Here is a 24,784-nt window from a genome sequence, read left to right on the forward strand (position 1 = left end):
CTGTAGCTAGGGAGTCCCCAATGTAATTCTCCATAGCCTTGGTCTCTGGTCCCGACAGAGAGTACAGACTTCCCCGAGGCGGTGTGGTACTAGGGAGAAGGCCAATCCCGCAGTCATAGGGGCGGTGCAGTGGAAGGGAAGTGGCCCGGAGCTTGCTGAACACCTCCCAGAAGTCCTGGTACTCCGTGGGAATGGAGGAGAGGTCCGGAGCCAACTCCGAGGACCCAGGAAGGCTTCACGGCAGGTTTCGACGATTTCAGACAATGGGTGTGGCAGAACTGATTCCAGCCCATGATAGCCCCTGTAGACCGGTTAATGAGTGGATTGTGCCGCTGGAGCCAAGAGAATCCCAACACTACGGGAATCTGGGGGGACTTGATGAGCAGGAACTGAATGGTCTCGCTGTGATTCCCTGATGCACGTAGGTTGATGGGAGTGGTGGTATGGGTGAACCGACCAATAGAGCACCCATCCAGCGCTGTAACATCCATGTGAATGGAGAGAGGCTGAGTGGGGATGTTCAGCTCAGAAGCCAGTGTGGCGTCCAAAAAGCTCTCATCGGCCCCAGAGTCAATGAGGACCCGGAGAGATCTGGACTGGTTCCCCCTCAGCGGAATGACATGAAAAGGAGTACGAGTAAAGGAAGCAGAAACGTTCTCCATATGGCCCACCAGAGTACTCGATCCCTGGTGAGCCTGGTCCTTTACCGGGCACGAGGACACAAAATGACCAAAGTCCCGCAATACAGACAGCTCCTTGTGCTGATCCTGTGTTGCCATTCCGCTAGCGACAGCCCAGCTCTGCCTAGTTGCATGGACTCGGGAAACAGTGACTTGGCCCTCTTCGCTGACTCTCGAGGAAGGTCGGGAAACCTCGGGTGCTCTCGGACATGGGACCATCGTGAACTTCCGAGATGGCTCGGAGGCAAGGTGGAATCCCTGGACATGCGAGTGACGTCGAATTCCCTCTCCATCCGTTGTTCTCACAATCTCCCATCTGAGTCAAGATCCGTGGGCAATTCCCGAGCCGCAAGCTCATCCTTAACCTCCTCCGAGATGCCGTGCAGGAACATGTTGAACTATGCTTCCGGGTTCCACGCACTTTCCGCTGCCAAATGGGTGGAAATCCACCACATAGTCGGCCACTTTGCAGGCGTCCTGCCGGAGCTGGATTAGCTTCTGGGCAGCTTCTCTCCTGGAGAGCAGGGCATCAGAAACCTTCCTCACCTCCCCCACGAACCAATCCAGATTAACGCATATGGTCGGCTGCTGTTCCCATACGGTGGTGGCCCAGGTGAGAGCCCTTCCAGACATCAGTGTGATGAGGTAGGCTATTCTGGAGCGATCCGAGGGGAAGTAGGAGGGCTGAATGTCAAAAATGAGGGCACACTGAGCTAAAAATCACCCGATAGGTGCTCGGCGTTCCGGGGGAGGTATCTGGGGCTCCCGGGAAGGTGGAGTGGCCGGTGGGGCGCGCTGCTAACTGCAGAGTTACTGAGTGTCCGTGGGGTTAACACCGTGGCAGGCGGCCCCCAGCATGTCTAAAGCCCGGTCATGGCGTTCAGCCAATGTTTGGACCCCCTCCATCAGCCAACGAAGCAACTCCTCGTGCCTATCAATGGAGGCTCCTTGGGAAGAGATGGAGTTGCACAGCTGGCCCAGGTCTGCTGGGTCAATCATGGCCAGTTCGTACTATCAAGTATGAATGTAAGACCCAGATGCAGACGACATTGAATAAACAATAGTTTAATGATCCAATAGGGGGAGGCAATAGACAGGTCAAGGCAGGCAGGGGTCAGTAACCAGAGGTGAGGCAACAGTACCGGACGACAGGCAGACTCAGGGTCAGGGTAAGCAGAGGGGTCAGGCAGGCAAGAGTCAAAACCAGGAGGGCGAGAAAAGAGAGACTGGGAAGAAGCAGGAGCTGAGAAACAAAACGCGGGTTGACTTGACAAACAAGATGAACTGGCAAGGGTCAAACAGAGAACACAGATATATGTACAGGATAATGGGGAAGATGGGCGACATCTTGAGGGGGGGTGGAGACAATCACAATGACAGGTGAAACAGATCAGGTTGTGACATGATGTGTGTGAATTGGACCATTTCCCTGTCCTGCTAAGCAATCGAAATGTAACAAGTACTTTTGGGTGTGGAGTGAAAGTAAAAATAGTAAAAAATATTAATAGTAAAGTAAAGTACAGATACCCCCCAAAAACGATTTAAGTAGTACTTTAATGTATTTTTACTTAATTACTTTACACCACTGGCTATATTTAAACCACTAACTCAGGGAGGGATGCTGGACTGCACCGAGAAATGAGAATGCTACCTATTATATGATACAGTGCATTCGGAAAGTATTCAGACCCCTTCACATATTCCATATTTTGTTGTGTTACAGCATGAATTCAAAACAAATGTTGTGTAACTTACCACCAGGGACACCTGAAGTTAATCTTAAATTAATCATTCTTTATTATCAGCAAGCTGGAGAGGTTCCAACAAACTTAATGCACAATAGTACACGTCGGTTGGGAGCTCTGCCTGGGGCAGTACCTCTAGTTTTATTATAAACTGCTTACACAGACAAGTTATATTTGTATGATTTAGCTTATTCATTATTGATAATTAATTCATCATTACGTTTGGCTCATGCATTTGCCCGACCAATACCTCACAAGGCTTCTTCTCTCCAAGCTGAGACTTTGAAACTGAGACAACCCGTTCCGTTCTCAAAACAATGTTCTGGGCATACTGCCAAATTGCTTATACTGAGGATTCCTCCCAGGCATGTTCAATCAGTCACTTGCATGAACCCAGTCAAATTGGTTATTGGAAAAGCACAAACATAAATTATTCCTTCACATTCCCTCCTGTTGTGATTCTGTGATAATTATCGTAAAAGTTTAAGATAAGCATTAGATTATAGCTTCTATCAAAAGGTGGTTCTATACTTCTATTAAAGTAAGAAAAATCAACACATAAAACCAGACACTTCATACTTTCAAACTCTTCACTCTGGTTTGTGCAATCTAAAATACGCACAAGGGATATGTAGACTCAGAGTGTTTCCATAGCGCTTTAATATAAAACCATTGCAGTAGAATGTTTCAGCTTAAGCGCTTTGCTTCATGCAGTTACACATATGCTTCATTACACAATTGCATTTATGGATTCAAGCTATGACATTTCTGCTGCAGCTTTTGTCGCGAGTGGCATGTTAATGACAGATCGGTATCTCAATGCACTTTTTGTCTAAATTACTATACATTTTGCAGTGTGCAGACCTCCACAATCAACCTGATACCCAAAATAAACAATTTTGGATAAGCCTCAATCAATTATGGACATGTTGACCACCCTCCTCCCTCCTCCCTCCCAGCACTCATTCTTCTGCCGCGGTTGTTGTCTTGGTATCACACGGCCAGGTCTCTGACCTCCTCCGTATAGGCTGTCTCGTCGTTGTCGGTGATCAGGCCTACCACTGTTGTGTCATCGACAAATTTAATGATGGTGTTGGAGTCATGCCTGGCCGTGCAATCATGAGTGAACAGGGAGTACAGGATGGAATGAGCACGCACCCCTGATGGGCCCCGTGTTGAGGATCAGCGTGGCAGATGTGTTGTTACCTACCCTTACCACCTGGGGGCGGCCTGTCAGGAAGTCCATGAAACAGTTGCAGAGGGAGGTGTTTAGTCCCAGGCTCCTTAGCTTAGGGATGAGCTTTGAGGGCACTATGGTGTTGAACACTGAGTTGTAATCAATGAATAGCATTCTCACGTAGGTGTTATTTTTGTCCAGGTGGGAAAGGGCAGTGTGGAGTGCAATGGAGAATGCATCATCTGTGGATCTGTTAGGGTGGTATTCAAATTGGAGTGGGTCTAGGGTTTCTGGGATAATGGTGTTGATGTGAGCCATGACCAGCCTTTCAAGGCACTTCATGGCTACAGACGTGAGTGCTACGAGTCGGTAGTCATTTAGGCAGGTTACTTTAGTGTTCTTGGGCACAGGGACTGTGGTGGTCTGCTTGAAAGATGTTGGTATTACAGACTCAAACAGAGTGAGGTTGAAAATGCCAGTGAATATACTTGCCAGTTGGTCAGCGCATGCTCGGAGTGAATGTTGACATGTTTAAAGGTCTCACTCACATCGGCTGAAGAGAGCGTGATCACAGTCGTCCGGAACAGCTGATGTTCTCAAGGATGTTTCAGTGTTACTTGCCTCGAAGCGAGCAATGCAGGAATTTAGCTCGTCTGTAATTTAGCTTCCTTTTGTAGTCTGTAATAGTTTGCAAGTCCTGCCACATCCGACGAGCGTCGGAGTCGGTGTAGTACGATTCGATCTTAGTCCTGTATTGATGCTTTGCCTGTTTGATGGTTAATTGGAGGGCATAGTGGTGTCTTCCGGGTTAGAGTCCCGCTCCTTGAAAGCGGCAGCTCTATCCTTTAGCTCAGTGCGGATGTTTCCTGCAATCCATGGCTTCTGGTTGGGGTATGTACGTACTGTCACTGAGGGGACGACGTCATTGATGCACTGACTGAGGAAGCCAGTGACTGATGTGGTGTACTCCTCAATGCCATCAGAAGAATCCCGGAACATATTCAAGTCTGTGCTAGAAAAACAGTCCTGTAGCTTAGCATCTGCTAAGTGGTGCTTCCTGCTTAAATTTTTGCTTGTAAGCAGGAATCAGGAGGATAGAATTATGGTCAGATTTGGCAAGGGAGAGCTTTGTACACGTCTCTGTGTGTGGAGTAAAGGTGGTCTAGAGTTTTTTTCCCCTCTGGTTGCACATTTAACTTGCTGGTAGAGAACGGATTTAAGTTTCCCTGCATTAAAGTCCCCAGCCATTAGGAGCGCCGCCTCTGGATGAGCGTTTTCCTGTTTGCTTATGGCAGAATACAGATCATTGAGTACGGTCTTGGTGCCAGCATCGGTCTGTGGTTGTATGTAGACAGCTACAAAAAATACAGATACACTTTCTTGGTAGATAGTGTGGTCTACAGCTTATCATGAGATACTCTACCGAAACCTTGAGACTTCCTTAGATATCGTGCACCAGCTGTTGTTTACAAATATACATAGACCGCCACCCCTTGTCTTACCAGAGACTGCTGTTCTATTCGGCTGATACAGTGTAAAACCCGGCAGCTGTATGTTCTCATGTCGTCGTTCAGCCACAACTCGGTGAAACATAAGATATTACATATTTTAATATCCCGTTAGTAGTTTAATCTTGCTCGTAGGTCATCAATTTTATTTTCCAAGGATTACTCGCTCACCTACAGTGCCTTGCGAAAGTATTCGGCCCCCTAGAACTTTGCGACCTTTTGCCACATTTCAGGTTTCAAACATAAAGAAATAAAACTGTATTTTTTTGTGAAGAATCAACAACAAGTGGGACACAATCATGAAGTGGAACGACATTTATTGGCTATTTCAAACTTTTTTAACAAATCAAAAACTGAAAAATTGGGCGTGCAAAATTATTCAGCCCCTTTACTTTCAGTGCAGCAAACTCTCTCCAGAAGTTCAGTGAGGATCTCTGAATGATCCAATGTTGACCTAAATGACTAATGATGATAAATACAATCCACCTGTGTGTAATCAAGTCTCCGTATAAATGCACCTGCACTGTGATAGTCTCAGAGGTCCGTTAAAAGCGCAGAGAGCATCATGAAGAACAAGGAACACACTAGGCAGGTCCGAGATACTGTTGTGAAGAAGTTTAAAGCCGGATTTGGATACAAAAAGATTTCCCAAGCTTTAAACATCCCAAGGAGCACTGTGCAAGCGATAATATTGAAATGGAAGGAGTATCAGACCACTGCAAATCTACCAAGACCTGGCCGTCCCTCTAAACTTTCAGCTCATACAAGGAGAAGACTGATCAGAGATGCAGCCAAGAGGCCCATGATCACTCTGGATGAACTGCAGAGATCTACAGCTGAGGTGGGAGACTCTGTCCATAGGACAACAATCAGTCGTATATTGCACAAATCTGGCCTTTATGGAAGAGTGGCAAGAAGAAAGACATTTCTTAAAGATATCCATAAAAAGTGTCGTTTAAAGTTTGCCACAAGCCACCTGGGAGACACACCAAACATGTGGAAGAAGGTGCTCTGGTCAGATGAAACCAAAATTGAACTTTTTGGCAACAATGCAAAACGTTATGTTTGGCGTAAAAGCAACACAGCTCATCACCCTGAACACACCATCCCCACTGTCAAACATGGTGGTGGCAGCATCATGGTTGGGCCTGCTTTTCTTCAGCAGGGACAGGGAAGATGGTTAAAATTGATGGGAAGATGGATGGAGCCAAATACAGGACCATTCTGGAAGAAAACCTGATGGAGTCTGCAAAAGACCTGAGACTGGGACGGAGATTTGTCTTCCAACAAGACAATGATCCAAAACATAAAGCAAAATCTACAATGAAATGGTTCAAAAATAAACATATCCAGGTGTTAGAATGGCCAAGTCAAAGTCCAGACCTGAATCCAATTGAGAATCTGTGGAAAGAACTGAAAACTGCTGTTCACAAATGCTCTCCATCCAACCTCACTGAGCTCGAGCTGTTTTGCAAGGAGGAATGGGAAAAAATTTCAGTCTCTCGATGTGCAAAACTGATAGAGACATACCCCAAGCGACTTACAGCTGTAATCGCAGCAAAAGGTGGCGCTACAAAGTATTAACTTAAGGGGGCTGAATAATTTTGCACGGCCAATTTTTCAGTTTTTGATTTGTTAAAAAAGTTTGATATATCCAATAAATGTCATTCCACTTCATGATTGTGTCCCACTTGTTGTTGATTCTTCACAAACAAATACAGTTTTATATCTTTATGTTTGAAGCCTGAAATGTGGCAAAAGGTCGCAAAGTTCAAGGGGGCCGAATACTTTCGCAAGGCACTGTACAAATTCTCAGAAGGCAGCCTGACCTCCGCCCCCTTTTTCTCCATCTTCTCTTCACGCAAATGACCGGGATTTGGGTCTGTTCCCAGGAAAGCAGGATATCCTTCACGTCGGACATGTCGGACTTGTTAATTAAGCAATAGGGGGCGCTATTAAAATTTTTGGATGAAAAACGTTACCGTTTTAAACAAGATATTTTGTCACGAAAAGATGCTCGACTATGCATATAATTGACAGCTTTGGAAAGAAAACACTCTGACGTTTCCAAAACTGCAAATATATTGTCTGTGAGTGCCACAGAACTGATGTTACAGGTGAAACCCAGATAAAAATTCAACCAGGAAGTGCCGCATTTTTTGAAACCGCCTCATGCCAATGACTGTGAATCATATGGCTGTGAATGAGCTACGAATGAGCTTACGTTTTCCACGTATTCCCCAAGGTGTCTACAGCATTGTGACGTCTTTTTTACGCATTTCCATTGAAGAATAGCTGTAAGGGACCATATATAGCAAGTGGTCACATGGTGTCTCCCGCAGAAAATCTTGCGTAAAATACTGAGGTAGCCATTTTTCCAATCGCTTCTTATGAGAAACCAATTGCCTCGACGGATATATTATCGAATATATATGTTAAAAACACCTTGAGGATGGATCCTAAACAACGTTTGCCGTGTTTCTGTCGATATTATGGAGCTAATTTTGAAAAAAGTTCAGCGTTGTAGTGGTAGCATTTTCCAGTCAATTTCTCAGCCAAGCATGATGAACAAACGGGAGCTATTTCGACCTACAAAAATAATATTTTGGGAAAAAAGGAACATTTGCTATCTAACTGGGAGTCTCCTGAGTGAAAGCATCCGAAGTTCTTCAAAGGTAAATGATTTAATTTGGTTGCTTTTCTTATTTTCATGAAAATGTTGCCTGCTGCCAGCAGAGCCTAGCATAGCATTATGCCATGATAAACTTACACAAATGCTTGTCTAGCGTTGGCTGTAACGCATATTTTGAAAATCTGAGATGACAGTGTTGTTAACAAAAGGCTAAGCTTGTGTTTGAATATATTTCATTAATTTCATTTGAGATTTTCATGAATAGGAAAAGTTTCTAGGGGTATTTATGTCCGCTGCGTTATGCTAATTCGTTTGAGGCTATGATTACGATCCCGGATCCGGGATTGGAAAGCTCTGCAGGCAGAATCAATCATTGTGATGCCAAATTGTAGTGAAAGTTACCACCAAGGACACCTGAAGTCAATCTTAAATGAATCATTCTTTATTATCAGCAAGCTGGAGAGGTTCCAACAAACTTAATGCACCATAGTACACATCGGTCGGGAGCTGCATGTGACCGACCAATACCTCACAAGGCTACTTCTCTCCAAGCTGAGACCTTGAAACTGAGACACCCCTTTCCATTCTCAAAACAATGTTATGGGAGTACTGCCAATTTGCTTATACTGATAGTGAGGATTCCTCCCAGGCATGTTCAATCAGTCACTTGCATGAACCCAGTCAAATGGACTATTGGTAAAGCACAAATATACAATTTTCCTTGACATGGATTAAATACATATATTTTTATTTTCCTGCTGAAAGGTGCATTTGTCTCCCAATGTCTGTTAGAAAGCAGACAACCCAGTGTTCCTCTTGAATTTTGGCTGTGCTTAACTCTATTATGTATCTTTTTATTTAAAAAAAAACCTCTCTATACTTACCGAGGACAAGCATACCCATAGCATGATGCAGTCACCCGTATGCTTGAAAATATGAAAAGTAGTACTCAGTGATGTGTTGATTTGCCCCAAACATATCACTTTTGTATTCAGGGCATAAAGTTAATTTAGTGCCTTATTTCAAACAGGATGCATGTTTTTGAATATTTGTATTCTGTACAGGCTACCTTATTTTCCCTCTGTCATTTAGGTTAGTATTGTGGAGTAATTACAATGTTGTTGATCCATCCTCAGTTTTCTCCTATCATAGCCATTAAACTCTGTAAATATTTTAAAGTCACTATTGGCCTCAGGTTGAAATCCGTGAGCGGTTTCCTTCCTCTCTGGCAACCCTGTCTTTCAAAGATAATTCGTAAAAATCCAAATAACTTCACAGATCTTCATTGTAAAGGGTTTAAACACTGTTTCCCATGCTTGTTCAAACAATTAATGAACATGCACCTGTGGAACGGTTGTTAAGACACTAACAGCTTACAGACGGTAGGCAATTATGGTCAGAGTTATAAAAACTAGGACCCTAAAGAGGCTTTTCTACTGACTCTGAAAAACACCAAAAGAAAGATGCCCAGGCTCCCTGCTCATCTGCGTGAACGTGCCTTAGGCATGCTGCAAGGAGGCATGAGGACTGCAGATGTGGCCAGGGCAATAAATTGCAATGTCTGTACTGTGAGACGTCTAAGACAGAGCTACAGGGAGACAGGATGGACAGCTGATCGTCCTCGCAGTGGCAGAACACGGGTAACAAAACCTGCACAGGATCGGTACATCCGAACATCACACCTGCGGGACAGGTACAGGATGGCAACAACAACTGCCCGAGTTACACCAGGAACGCACAATCCCTCCATCAGTGCTCAGACTGTCCGTAATAGGCTAAGAGAGGCTGGACTAAGGGGTTGTAGGCCTGTTGTAAGGCAGGTCCTCACCAGACATCACCGGCAACAACGTCGCCTATAGGCACAAACCCACTATTGCTGGACCAGAAGGACTGGCAAAAAGTGCTCTTTACTGACGAGGTGCGGTTTTGTCTCACCAGAGGTGATGGTCGGATTCGCTTTTATCGTTGAAGGAATGAGCGTTACACCGAGGCCTGTACTCTGGAGCGGGATCGATTTGAAGGAGGAGGGTCCGTCATGGTCTGGGGCGGTGTATCACAGCAACATCAGACTGAGCTTGTTGTCATTGCAGGCAATCTCAACGCTGCGCTTTACAGGGAAGACATCCTCCTCCCTCATGTGGTACCCTTCCTGCAGGCTCATCCTGACATGACCCTCCAGTATGACAATGCCACCAGCCATACTGCTCGTTCTGTGCGTGATTTCCTGCAAGACAGGAATGTCAGTGTTCTGCCATGGCCAGCGAAGAGCCCGGATTTCAATCCCATTGAGCACGTCTGAGACCTGTTGGATCGGATGGTGAGGGCTAGGGCCATTCCCCCCAGAAATGCCCGGGAACTTGCAGATGCCTTGGTGGAAGAGCGGGGTAACATCTCACAGCAAGAACTGGCCAATCTGGTGCAGTCCATAAGGATGAGACGCACTGCAATACTTAATGCAGCTGGTGGCCACACCAGATACTGACTGTTACTTTTGATTTTACCCCCCTTTGTTCAGGGACACATTATTCCATTTCTGTTAGTCACATGTCAGTGGAACTTGTTCAGTTTATGTCTCAGTTGTTGAATCTTGTTATGTTCAAACATAAGTTTGCTGAAAATAAAGGCAGTTGACAGTGAGAGGACGTTTCTTTTCTTGCTGAGTTTATGTGTGGGGTACAAAGATGAGGTAGTCATAAAATAATAATGTGAAACACTATTATTGCACACAGAGTGAGTCCATACAACTTATTATGTGACTTGTTCAGCAAATTTCTACGCCTGAACTTATTAGTCTTACCATAAAAAAAGGGGTTAAATACTTATTGACTCAAGACATTTCGGTTTTTCATAATTTATTAATTTGTAAAAAATGGGATATTGTGTGTAGGCCAGTGACACAAAATCTCAATTTAATCAATTTTAAATTCAGTCAGTAACACAGCAAAATGTGGAAAAAAATCAAAGGGTGTGAATCGGATGGGGCCACAGTGTCTCCTGACCCCTCCTGTCTCAGCCTCCAGTATTTATGCTGCAGTAGTTTATGTGTTAGGGGGCTAGGGTCAGTTTGTTATATCTGGAGTACTTCTCCTGTCCTATCCGGTGTCCTGTGTGAATTTAAGTATGCTCTCTCTAATTCTCTCTTTCTCTCTTTCTTTCTCTCTCTCGGAGGACCTGAGCCCTAGGACCATGCCTCAGGACTACCTGACATGATGACTCCTTGCTGTCCCCAGTCCACCTGGCCGTGCTGCTGCTCCAGTTTCAACTGTTCTGCCTGTAATTATTATTATTTGACCATGCTGGTCATTTATGAACATTTGAACATCTTGGCCATGTTCTGTTATAATCTCCACCCGGCACAGCCAGAAGAGGACTGGCCACCCCACATAGCCTGGTTCCTCTCTAGGTTTCTTCCTAGGTTTTGGCCTTTCTAGGGAGTTTTTCCTAGCCACTGTGCTTCTACACCTGCATTGCTTGCTGTTTGGGGTTTTAGGCTGGGTTTCTGTACAGCACTTTGAGATATCAGCTGATGTACGAAGGGCTATAGAAATACATTTGATTTGATTTGATTTGTGAATACTTTCTGAAGGCACTGTAAAGTAAAACCGTCACATAAACAACATTAAATTGAAACAGTGTTGAGTGACAGTGTTACACCGTAACTCCCTCCATGACATTGCAGTCAGAGAAAATTAAACCTCTTGTTATCCTCTGTTTCTATTTTTACAGTGGTTGGCAAGGCAAAGCAAGGCAGTGGGTGTTGCTGTGGAGCCACACTGTCACCAACATACGAAGTGCAGGCTGGATTAATAATTTACTCTGCCTCATGTGGACTGCTGCTTTAAGTCTTCACAGGTGCTTTCCCAAACTGTGGCCATTCCATAATTCATATTCTACATCTGCATGTTCAATCATTTATAATACAGGCTAAGTTGGAGAAACAAGAAAAAGTCTCCACACACTTCCATTTAGATGCAAATGTAGTTAATTGTGGCTAAGCTTTCAGTCTGTCGATCTTCATCAGAGTATGTCCTCACAAACAATAGTGGGACAAATAAGGCCACACAGGCTGCGTTTATGTTCTATCTAGTCTTTATATGGCCCTTTTGGGTACTTTAGATTACCCTGGGTATCTGTAATTATATCTGGCTCACTGTGACTGTGTTTAGACAGGCAGCCCAATTCTGATCTTTTTTCCACTAGTTGGTCTATTGACCAATCACATTAGAGTTTTTTTTATATCAGATCAGTTGATCTGATTGGTGAAAAGACCAATTAGTGAGTGGAAAAATTCAGAATTGGGCTGCCTGTCTAAACGCAGTCACAGTGAGCCAGATATAATCACAGACACCTGTGGTAATCGAAAGTACCCAAAATGGTCACTAGATGTCATAATATTAGGATGAAATATAAAGACCAGATAGAAAAAAAACATATTATAGATGTATTTCTACTACAACAAAACACTGGGTTCCTAATGTTAACAACACATTTTTCTTTAAAAACATTGTTTTTGTTCTAGTAGAAATACATCTATAGTATGTTATATTCTATCTAGTTAGTATAAGGAACCCATACTCTCAAAAACAGTAACACAGTTGAAAAGAGGCAAAAAAAAATGAATTACAGGTAAACACTTATACAACACTATATACATATGTAGAACCAGGAGAAATCTAACAAAAATAACTAGATAAATGTAAAGGTTAAGGTAACCTGTCGGAGACGTATCGGGCCAATAGGCAGCCATGAATACAGGACACCCTAATACAATGAAGCAAAGATGATGACAATGGGAATTTACAACATGACCCTCCTATCAAAATCCTCATTAAGTCCTAACGGCTGTAGGGTGCCTAAAGTATGGATAAGGTCATTATCCTCTGTTCTTGGTGACACTTCCACCTTCTCAATGCTCTGGAATTGTTGAGAAGAGACACTGTGAGAGCATTGGACAGAGTGAAAATAAAACGTTTTCATCCTTGCGTCTTTTAGAAAGAAGTCTTAAGGTTGCTTATTCTCTGTTTCAAGCATCTGGGTGTCTTGCGCAAGTACATTTAGTCACAAACACAGCATAGAATGTAAATCCATTTTTTTTGTGTTGCATCTGACCACACCTTTAACACAGTATGTTTTTCCAGACCTAGGCTGTCAGAACTCAAGTTGTTTTTGGCGTTATTGCACTGAGCACAATTGCCACAAGGGTAGCTTCCATCTCTCAGGGGAGTAAGGAGGGTTTTGTTTAGGACCGTGTTAAAGCTGGCTTGGACTAGTCCACTGTGAAGATTGGGGGCACGTTTGTTGGGGGGGTTCCTTTAATTCCTGGCTGAGTGTTGGGTCTGAGGTGAGCATATGCCAGTATTTCATCCATCTGTTTTTAATCATAAGGCTTTGTGGTGAATGTAGTGATGCAAGTGAAAGAATGTTGAAAATACATCAGGCAACTTTAAAGCTAGAATCCTTAAATGAAACAATAACACATCTGTTTCTGTGAAAAGCTGAGGGATGAGCCTGGAGAAATGCAACCACTCTCAAAATTATAGACAGAGCTATGGATGCAAGGACTGACCATGCATGATATCAATATTATAGTTTTAACCATGTTTTGAGGCTATAAAGTATTTTTGTTTTATTTTTTTAACATTTACTTTGTTTACAAACATTGGAGTAAAACAAGCTTATATTTTGGGTTCTGATGGGGTAAAACTGTTGAACTATTTATAAGTCATGTTCTTCAAGAACCAATGGTTTCCAATATAATACATTCATAAGTCAAAAAATGAATGTAGAAATTATGGATTCTAGCTTTAAAGACTTAGATTGGAGGCAGGATAAATGGAGTGTTTCCAAACATAACAGATGTCCATAGAAAAATCTAAATGTTACAGTTGATTAAGATTAAGATCACTTTTCTGATCAGTTGCACAAAAGATCCAACCGAAATTTAATTTCCTCTTTTAACCCAACCCCTTCCAAAAGACACACATACGTACACAGTATACAGGTGTTGGGAGAGGTGCGAACGTGTATCATCACGCTGTTGATTAGTATGGTTAAAGAGGGATACTTTGAGGGAGATGTGAACTTTAAACATCATGATCGTTGCATATTAATAGCAACACACACACACACACACACACACACACACACACACACACACACACACACACACACACACACACACACACACACACACACACACACACACTTACCTAGTTATTCCTCACCTATTAATTTTTCACAGCAACTTGAAAGTCCTGGATTTGAACCCCCCTGCAGTACTTACTTCAACCAGGAGACGGCAAAACAGACCATCAATGAAAATATAAGCACTCCTTACAAATTCCTCATACTGTAAATACAGTAGATTCCAATCACAGGATTCCAATCCAATCACAGAATAGTAAGTGTTCTCTGGGGGCACTATGCAGAGGAAGTAGAGGTAGTCATTACCAATAAGCGAGGCGCAGCCCGTGCCTTAGGGCCGGCATGTTAAGACTTCCTTTGGTGAATGACACCCAGTGTAATCCATTTGTGAATTGTATAACCCCAGCATTATGACAGAAATGGGCCCCTGGCTTCTCTGGAAAGAAGAGAAGAGAATATGGCAGGTTCTTAAGTGTCTTTCCCATCTTTGAGTGTTCTGGAGCCTAGCTGAAATGTCCCAGCTATGAGATCACCCCTGGCCGGCCTGGCTGATGAGTGTATGAGAGAGCTCTCTCAAGACTTCCTGATAGGGGTTTCTAACCACCTTGTGTGAGAGGTTCCCTCTATAGAAAAAAGCTTTTGGATGGATACTGGGGGGACTCAAAGGTCCACTGTGTCTCTTGCTACCTCTCAGTGGGCTGGGGCTGGATTACCCAGGCTAGCCCTGGTTTAGACTGGAGAGAGAGAGGGGCATTCTCCTTCCCAGCATGTCAACCAGAGGGGAAGACTTTGTACTCTCTGTATGAGTCACTGGCTCAGGCCCCAGGGAATGGTGCATGTACTTAGTTTCCTGACATGGTTGGTTAAGAGTTCCACATGGGTGATTACACACCACTCATTCAACAAGGAATAATATTTTGGATGGAACTATGTGATTTCAAAATTCATTCTTAGCCTATACAATTTTGTTAAACTGCTCCCACGTCTTGTAGAACATTCAATGTAAATGTTTATTATGGTATTGTTGCAGCGGAGGCTGCTGAGGGGAGGACGGCTCATAATAACAGCTGGAACGGAGCGAATGAAATGGCATCAAACATCTGTATTTGATACAATTCCACTGATTCCACTCCAGTCATTACCACGAGCCCGTCCTCCCCAATTAAGGTGCCTCCAACCTCCTGTGTTTAGTTGAAAGCAGCTGGAACAAACCACCCTATAATATAATACTATAGACTACTACACTCTTAGAAAAAAGGTGCTACCTAGTCCAGAAAGGGTTATTCATAGGAGAACCGTTTGAGGAACCCTTTTTGGTTCTAGGTAGAACCCTTTTGCTTCCATGAAGAACCCGTTCCACAGAAGATTCTACCTGGAACCCAAAAGGGTTCTACCTGGAACTGAAAATTATTATCCTATGGGAACAACTGAACCCTTTTGGAACCCTTTTTCCTAAAAGTGTACAGAAGTGGTTACTGGGACACTACTACAATAAATGGAACACTGTACTATACAGCAGATATGGAACACTGATATAAAACAAACAATTCAAATTTGATTTATCACATGTGCCGAAAACAACAGGTGTAGTAGACCTTACAGTGAAATGCTTACTTATGAGCCCTTAACCAACAACGCAGTTTTTCAAAAGTATGTCAAATAAATGTGCTAAATAAACTAAAGGAAAAATAGTAACACAATAAAAATAACAATAACGAGGGTACATACAAGAGGTAATGAGTCAATGTGCAGGGGTACGGGGTAGTCGAGGTAATATGGACATGTAGGTACACATAGATAATAAACAGAGAGTAGCAGCAGCGTGTGTGAAGAGTGTGTGTGTGTGTGTGTGTGTGTGTGTGTGTGTGTGTGTGTGTGTGTGTGTGTGTGTGTGTGTACATCGAGCCAGTGCACGAAAAATAGGAATAGATAAGAATAAAATAAGGGGGTCAATGCAAACAGTGTTCCAGAGTAAGTAATAAACATGCAAGGAAGTGAATGATCCAGAGTCACGTTATTTACAACGAGAGGGCTGGTTGAAGGCCCCTCACAGATGCAAAATGATATGATTAATTCTAGGAGCGAATGGAACCCATTGGTAAAGTAGACCCCAAGCAATAAATCATTTTTATCATATCTTATTTGTAGGCTCAAATCGGTATGAAATCCCTACAGTTGCAGATTTTTTAGCAGTATTTGCAATTGCAAATTAAAACTGTATGGAAACTGAATAGCCGAATTAGCATTCATCATGATCGTACTGTGTTGGAGGAAGTTGCACATCTAAATCTGGAGTTGCCAACACAGTAACCACAAACAAGTGTGGACTTGTATCTCCACTGCACTGCTAAAATCTTAAGCGAAATAACTATTTTCCCTGACATGAGGTGATGATTTGTTACATAGATAAACAGCACAGACGCTGTCTAGACTGACACAAACACACACACGCGCGCACGCGCGCACACACACATACACTCTATGATTTATAAAGGGGTTATATATCATTTATAAACAAGCCAATTTATTAGTTTCAAACTGTAATGAACAGTTAAGGTATTAGTTGAGTTTGTGATTGATTTACGGTCCCATTATTGATAACATTTCGATTTGCAAGTGTAGCAGTTTAAATAAAGGCCTGTGACGTGTGGATTTACCCAGGCCTAACACTTGCTTACTAAATGGGCTCGTAATTTAAACAGTTTAAGATTAAACAACAATTTGTCGCTTTGCTAATCCGAGCCTGAGCAGGTTGATGTAACCCCCCCAGATAAATTCCCCTTTCTGAAGTGACTTCGATGCGTTCTTGACCAGCCAGCCCTTTCTTTACGCACCCATCTCCTGCAAATGTAGTGCAGTCATTGGTAGTGCGGCTTGCCTCCTCGGACCGTTTTGGAACTCAGCAATACTATTGGTCTACAGCCGCATCCATCATAAGATTATCTGTTTCGGGGTAGGTTGGTACGGACGCCAAAGCTTGAGAGAAAAGGACTGCAATTTAATCGCCCAGTCGAAGAATCCGCAACTATTACCGTGTCTCGTCGTTTCACTTTCTTCCCCTTTTCATCACTAATATGATGTTATCATGAGGAATGCACAGAAGGTTTACCAGGGATTTTTCACAGCCAAGAACTGAATATTATTTCAGCACTTCCCTCCCGGACAAGCACAGTTTTTCGCGTGCAGTTTTTTGGTGATGCGGTTTGGATCCTAGGCTAAAAGAAGCCAGATCCACGTTTGCCCGCCTGCATGTTGTCAGAAAGGTTATTGGGTGTTTAATGTAATGTAGCCAGGTATCTGAATATTGCTCTCTGTGTTCTACTACCTTCTTATAATTGGATTGCACATCATAAATCAAAGATTTCTTCATCCTCCGACCTCGGATACTGTGGACTGGGAGGAAACATGGGACTGCCTGCTCTGGAGTTTAGTGACTGCTATCTGGACAGTCCCCAGTTCCGAGACAGATTGAAGTCTCACGAACTGGAACTGGACAAGACCAATAAATTCATCAAAGAGCTGATCAAAGATGGGAAGGCGCTCATCCAAGCACTGAAAAGTAAGATAATCCATTTGCTCTTTGTGGGGGGAGAAAGGGAGTGTACACATGACATTAACACAGTTGCAACAATGTAGCACTTTATTGTGACGATGACTGCGCTACTGTGTTCGGCTAAATTACCAAACAATTATGAATGAAGACATTGCCCAATGTATTAGAGACCGATATGTTAAATCTCTAATGATCTTACGTAGTTTACCCAAAATATTTTCACTAATAGCAAAGTGGATTTTAGATTTAAAGTAGCATACAGTGCATTCATAAAGTATTAAAAAACCCAGACTTTTTACACATTTTGTTATGTTACAGCCTTATTCTAAAATTGATCTACACACAATACTCCATAATGACAAAGTGAAATCAGGTTTTTAGAAATGTTTGCAAATGTATAAAAAATATCAGAAATACCTTATTTACATAAGTATTCAGACCCTTTAATATGAGACTCAAAATAGAGCTCAGGTGCATCCTGCTTCCATTGATCATCCTTGAGATGTTTCTACAACTTGATTGGAGTCCACCTGTGTGAAATTCAATTGATTGGACATGATTTAGAAAGACACACTTGTCTATTTAAGGTCCCACAGTTGACAGTGCATGTCAGAGCAGAAATGAAACCATGAGGTTGAAGGAATTGTCTGTAGAGCTCTGAGACAGGATTGTGTCGAGGCACAGATATGGCGAAGGGTACCAAAAAATATCTGCAGCATTGAAGGTCCCCAAGAGCACAGTGGCCTCCATCATTCTTAAATGGAAGAGGTTTGGAACCACCAAGACTCTTTTTAGAGCTGGCTGCCAAACTGAGCAATTGGGGGAGAAGGGCCTTGGTCAGGGAGGTAACCAAGAACCCAATGGTCACTCTGACAGAGCACCAGAGTTCCTCTATGGATATGGTAGAACCTTCCAGAAGTACAACCATTTCTGCAGAAATCCACCAATCAGGCCTTTATGGTAGAGTGGTCAGACGGAAGCCACTCCTCAGTAAAAGGCACATGACAGCCCTCTTGGAGTTTGCCAAAAGGAACCTAAATGACTCTCAGACCATGAGAAACAAGATTCTCAGGTCTGATGAAACCAAGATTGAACTCTTTGGCCTGAATGCCAAGCGTCACATCTGGAGGATACCTGGCACCATCCCTATGATGACGCATGGTGGTGGCAGCATCAGCATCATGCTGTGAGGATGTTTTTCTGGGGCAGGGACTGGAAAACTAGTTAGGATTGAGGGAAAGATGAACGGAGCAAAGTACAGAGAGATTCTTGATGAAAACCTGCTCCAGAGCGCTCAGGACCTCAGATGGGGAGGAGGTTCACCTTCCAACAGGACAACGACCCTAACATGCTGATCAGACCTGTCTGCGTGCGCCATCACGCTCATTTTGATTTTGTCCACCCACACCTGACGCGATCAGGACACGCAGGTTGAAATATCAAAACTCTCTCTCTCTCAACCAATTATATTAATTTGAGGACAGGTCGATAAGAAAACATTTATGGCAATTTAGCTAGCTAGCTTGCTGTTGCTAGCTAATTTGTCCAGGGATATAAACATTGGTTTGTTATTTTACCTGAAATGCACAAGGTCCTCTACTCCGACAATTAATCCACAAATAAAAGGGTAAAACAGTTTGTTTTCTAGTAATCTCTCCTCTTTCAGGTTTCTTCTTCTTCTCTGGACCTTATATGGCAGTTGGCAACCTATTTTAAGGTGCATTACCACTACCGACTCGACTGGAGTGTGGACCTCAGTTCATCTTTCAATCACCCACGTGGGTATATGCTCCTAAAAACCAATGAGGAGATAGGAGAGGCGGGACTTGCAGAGCATTAAGCATCACAAATAGAACCACATTCTATTTTAGAGCCGGTCCACACAGACACGCGTGAGCAGTGTGAGTGCAATGATGAGAGTGTGAGTCCAATCTCGCAACCTTACAGTTAACTAGTCCAACGCTCTAACGACCTGCCTCTCTCTCGTTGTACTCCACAAGGAGACTGCCTGTTACGCGAATGTAGTAAGCCAAGGTAAATTGCTAGCTAGTATTAAACTTATCTTATAAAAAACAATCAATCATAATCACTAGTTAACTACACATGGTTGATGATATTACTAGATATTGTCTAGTGTGTCCTGCATTGCATATAATCTGACTGAGCATAGAAGCATACAAGTATCTAAGTATCAGAAGCAGGCGCGTAAACATTCATTCAAACAGCACTTTAGTGCGTTTTGCCAGCAGCTCTTTGTTGTGCGTCAAGCATTGCGCTGTTTATGACTTCAAGCCTATCAACTCCCGAGATGAGGCTGGTGTAACCGAAGTGAAATGGCTAGCTAGTTAGCGCGCGCTAATAGCGTTTCAAACGTTACTCGCTCTGAGCCTTCTAGTAGTTGTTCCCCTTGCTCTGCATGGGTAACGCTGCTTCGAGGGTGGCTGTTGTTGTTGTGTTGCTGGTTCGAGCCCAGGGAGGAGCGAGGAGAGGGACGGAAGCTATACTGTTACACTGGCAATACTAAGGTGCCAATAAGAACATCTAATAGTCAAAGGTTAATGAAATACAAATGGTTTAGAGGGAAATAGTCCTATAATTCCTATAATAACTACAACCTAAAACTTCTTACCTGGGAATATTGAAGACTCATGTTAAAAGGAACCACCAGCTTACATATGTTCTCATGTTCTGAGCAAGGAACTTAAATGTTAGCTTTATTACATAGCACATATTGCACTTTTACTTTCTTCTCCAACACTTTGTTTTTGCATTATTTAAACCAAATTGAACATGTTTCATTATTTACTTCTGGCTAAATTGATTTTATCGATGTATTATATTAAGTTAAAATAAGTGTTCATTCAGTATTGTTGTTATTGTCATTATTACAAATACATGTTAAAAAAAATCGGGCGATTAATCGGTATCGGCGTTGAAAAATCATAATCGGTTGACCTCTAGTAAGCACACAGCCAAGATAACGCAGGAGTGGCTTCTGGACAAGGCTCTGAATGCCCTTGAGTGGCCCAGCCAGAGCCTGGACATGAACCCGATCGAACATCACTGGAGAGACCTGAAAATAGCTGTGCGGCAACGCTCCCCATCCAACCTCACAGAGAGGATCTGCAGAGAAGAATGGGAGAAACTCCCCAAATACAGGTGTGCCAAGCTTGTAGCATCATACCCTAGAAGACTTGATGCCCTCTTCCAAAGGTGTTTCAACAAAGTACTGAGTAAAGGCTCTGAATACTTATAAAAATTAGATATTTTAGTTTAAATTTCTAAAAATCTGTTTTTGCTTTGTCATTATGGGGAATTGTGTATAGATTGATGAGGGGGAAAAAACTATTAAAATCCATTTTAGAATACGGTTGTATGGTAACAAAATGTGGAAAAAGTAAATGGGTCTGAATACTTTCCGAATTGGGTGTTTGTTTTATTTTATTTTACCTTTATTTAACTAGGCAAGTCAATGACGGCCTACCGAATGCACTGTGTATTGTGTATATATAAAGTGTGTATGGTAATGTGAAACATTTCCATTATCGCCTGATCTTTTCCTGCAGAATACGGTTGTAAGATGAAGGACTTAGTCATTAAACATCGTCAGCCAGTGTCGGTTCAGATAGAGGGGAGTAGAACACTGCGTGAGTTGACAGGTGCTTGCTGGTCAGAGTTGGGATTTGGAACAATCTACAGCATCAAGCCTCAAACAAAAGTCCCATGTTCACAAGTCACCAGGCAGCTAGTGTGAAGTAGAAGAGCTAGTCTTTACATTTAGCTACTCTTGCCTCATACAGTAACACACTGTTACCACACTACTATACATTACCTAAAGTTTCCACTCCACTCTAACTCATGATAGATGTTCAGAACTGGCCAATAAACTCCACGCTCTTCTGTACAGTCCACTGTCAGCTAACATTCACAGTCTGGACAGTTCTGCTTTCGTCTATCAGGGACATCTAGAAATCAAACAGAATGACCCGTATTGACCCTAGTCCCAGGTTAGAGGGGAACTGGGGTTAGAGATCGTCAACTATTGTAGCTACTGCTGGTTGTGTAGCTGCAGACACCACAGGCCATATAAAATGTGTTTTAATTGCATATTACATGGGAATAATGTAAGCCTATGTTACAGTTTTCACATTATTTTGAAGCACTCTACTTTAGTGAGAATTGAATCCAGAATCAACTTGTCAATCCTTGTTCTGGTTGCTAGCGGTGATTGCACAACAACAAAGAACATGTTTGTTACCTCTAACATGCGTGTCACTACTCACCACAAGAGAAAGTAAACCATACGTTACACCTGGGGAGTGACTTTAGGCTACTATTCAACCCCCTGTCACATCTGAAATATCAGTGTCATTTACCGCCTCCCCATCCTGTTGGTTGGAGTGTGGTTCCTGTTGGCCAGGCCTACAGTCAGTCACAGACTTCACAGAGCACCAACACCAGCTGTAGTCCACAACCAGCCAGCCTCTGGTGCAAGATGGATGTTCTGTAAGCAAAGGGCAACCTTTCATTAGGGATCCAGGTGAAACGTCTTAAACCTGACCTTAAACATGACATTTCGTGAATCACTCAAATGAAACCAAATTAGGGTTTACCGGCGCTGTTCTGCGGATGGGAAGGCTACATATTTTGACATTAAATGTTGCCTGTTTTGAGTAAATGGGATAAAATGAAAACCAGGTTTTGTTTGAGTTTGCTTTGTGTAAAAGGAGTTTAACCCCTGCCATTGGTTCACCTACTGCAGTATGTCACTGTCACAATAACATAGCTCGAACACACAGGCGTTTACAATTTTAGTGTGAGGTCATCATCGTCTAGAATGGCAAAGTTGTCACAGGGGTTTTCTGAGGTGAAAAATGCTTCAGCCCCTTGAGTATTTTTACATGGCGATGACTGAGAAGCATATATCGATTTCCACACGGTTTAAATCATTTAACAACAGACACAGCATTTCAGCGAGGAGAGGTGATATGAATGTCTCCCGTTGCAGGTTTTTATGGACTGTCTTCTAAAGGAGTCTTTCGTGAGTGTGAATCCAAGGCCTATGAAACATGAGTTTCCATGTATTCTGTCCTACAGTGGGTTGATGAAATGACACCAGATGGAGAATTAGGGAGTATGCCTGAGTTTCTCCCTCAGAAACTCTGCAGGCTGTTTCTCATAGTTAACGGTTTATATTTTTCCACCTTACATAAGATGATGTCCTCTCACACTGTCGACGACTGGTATTATTAGGATCAGATGACCAAATGATACATTTTTAGGATTTTGTACTTACATAGTTATTGTACTTACATAGTTATTACTGCAGTATTTGCTGTAGTTAGGTGTTACCTTTCTCACCTACACACTCTGTCCCACAAGGACGTACTTACGCTTGGTTCCTAATGGAACTCTATTCCCTATGTAGTGCACTACAGGTCAAAAGTAGTGCACTGTAATAGGGGATAGGGTGCCAGTGTTTGTTTAGTTGACGCTGTTGTGAAGTGAATGCAGCTAAGAGAAAGTGAAATGGTCCCTGCATTCTTTCACGTAGCCGTTAAACATCCAGGTTCAGCTATAGAAACAGGCCCCTATAAACAGAGGCTCTAAACAGTCTACTCCACTATGTTCCCCTGTAGAAGCATCTCCAACCCTCTGAGAAGCAGAGTGAGAATCCCCAGGACAGAAGTTAGGCCTACCTCAAGAGCACTCTGCTTGGAGGTCCCCAGTGTGCTTTATGAGTGGTGATGATAGAGCTGGTAAATTACTATCTCTCTACTGTGGTGATGGATGAACCCAATGCAGCCACACAATGTGACTGTGACTAATATACACACACTACTGGCCCAGGGAGTCTCTTTCTCTGTAGGCCCTTTCAGAGGTGTGTGTGTACGTGTGCGTGTGCGTGTGTGAGTGGGGGGCTCTTGCCTTTCAGAACAGAGTCACATTATCCCAGTCTGCCTGCGGGAAGGAGAGAGGAGTGGGTGGTGTCATGAGGAGTGGGGGGTGTCATGAGGATTGAGGGGTGTTGTGAGGAGTGGGGGGGGTGTAGTGAGGAGGGGGGGGGGTTGTTGTGAGGAGTGGGAGGGGGTGTTGTGAGGGAGTGTAGTGAGGAGTGGGTTGTGTTGTGAGGAGTGGGGGTGTTGTGAGGAGTGGAGGGGTGTTGTGAGGAGTGGGGGTGTTGTGAGGAGGTGTAATGAGGAGTGGGGGGTGTCGCTAGGAGTGGGGGTGTCGTGAAGAATGGGGGGTGTCGTGAGGAATGGGGGTGTCGTGAGGAGTGGGGGTGTCATTGCGTCTCAGGGCATTCTACTGAATGCATCAAATGGGAACAAAGGACAAGAAATATGTGCGTGCACGTATGTGAGCGTAAGTGTGTGCATGGGTGTGAGATAGGGGGAGAAATGGGGGCGGTGGGGGTTGGCATGGGCGGTATTCCTTAAGCAATGACGTAGAGGCGGGGAAATTAGGGCACCCACACCACACAGCTCCGTCTATTATTGCCATTTCTTTGTCAGGGATGCTTCTCAGAGCCCTGAACCTACAGTGGCAGAGCTGCACTTATCAAGTATGCTCAGATGGTCCAATCATGTGTTTGGGTTATTTTGGCTTTCTACCAAGATGAGCTAACACAATCCAGGTGGACACAGAGTTGGTAAATATTTGAACTTTAGAAGCTTCATTTAGTTGCATGCTTCATAATTGCATAGTCATTCAGCCACTCAGCAGTTTGTGTTCAGGCATATTCCGTCATGTGTTTCCACTCACAAAGACGTGAAACGTATTCCCATGGTATGCACCAGTCTAATTCTCTCTATAGGCTATATACATATAAATGTATGCACATGCTGGTTGTTTTTTCCACCACATTCCGCTTGCTGTTAATTTTTCTACAGGGTAGTGTTACTGAAATTGTAAACCATTAGCCTGCCCTGCAATCCTCCTGCCATGAATTCAGGCCTATTTTGTTTTGTGCAGGTGGACTTCTTCCAAGCAGCCTTCACATAAATGTTGTGAGTGAAGCGTAGCTGGCCTCTCTCTATGTGCAGGAGAGCAGAAGTACTGGAGGCACTATTGATGACCCAATGGCAATGTCAGTAGGGGATACACTTAAAGAGGACATATGAAGAGAGCGAAAGAGAGAGGATGAAAGGCAAAAGAAAAGGGGAATTGAAAACCATTAAGGCCTGTTTGGTTCTTTTTAAAAAGATGAACATTTTCCATCTGGCGAAAGTATGCACAGAGGCTATGGTTTCTGAGCTGGCCTCCACTCTGGCCTCCTAACCAGGAAAGAGGAAGTGGGATTTACACATACGACGTGGAGTTTATTTTCAGGGCTCCAACTCTT

The 24,784-nt window shown here is 43.3% G+C and overlaps 1 protein-coding gene across 2 annotated transcripts in view; it reads left to right on the forward strand.

Annotated features, from left to right (window-relative positions):
- The first annotated feature begins 16,826 nt into the window (after nt 1-16,826).
- The window catches only part of LOC112258126 (rho GTPase-activating protein 26-like), a 125,014-nt gene continuing 117,056 nt past the window's right edge, over nt 16,827-24,784 (forward strand). For both annotated transcript variants that reach the window (XM_042327065.1, XM_042327066.1), the window contains exon 1: nt 16,827-17,445. In XM_042327065.1, coding sequence (XP_042182999.1) covers nt 17,292-17,445 — 154 coding nt within the window. In that variant the 5' untranslated portion in view covers nt 16,827-17,291. The remainder of the gene's footprint in view (nt 17,446-24,784) is intronic.

This window comes from Oncorhynchus tshawytscha, linkage group LG09 (genome assembly GCF_018296145.1).
Source record: "Oncorhynchus tshawytscha isolate Ot180627B linkage group LG09, Otsh_v2.0, whole genome shotgun sequence".
In the NCBI taxonomy this organism is placed as follows: Eukaryota; Metazoa; Chordata; class Actinopteri; order Salmoniformes; family Salmonidae; genus Oncorhynchus; species Oncorhynchus tshawytscha.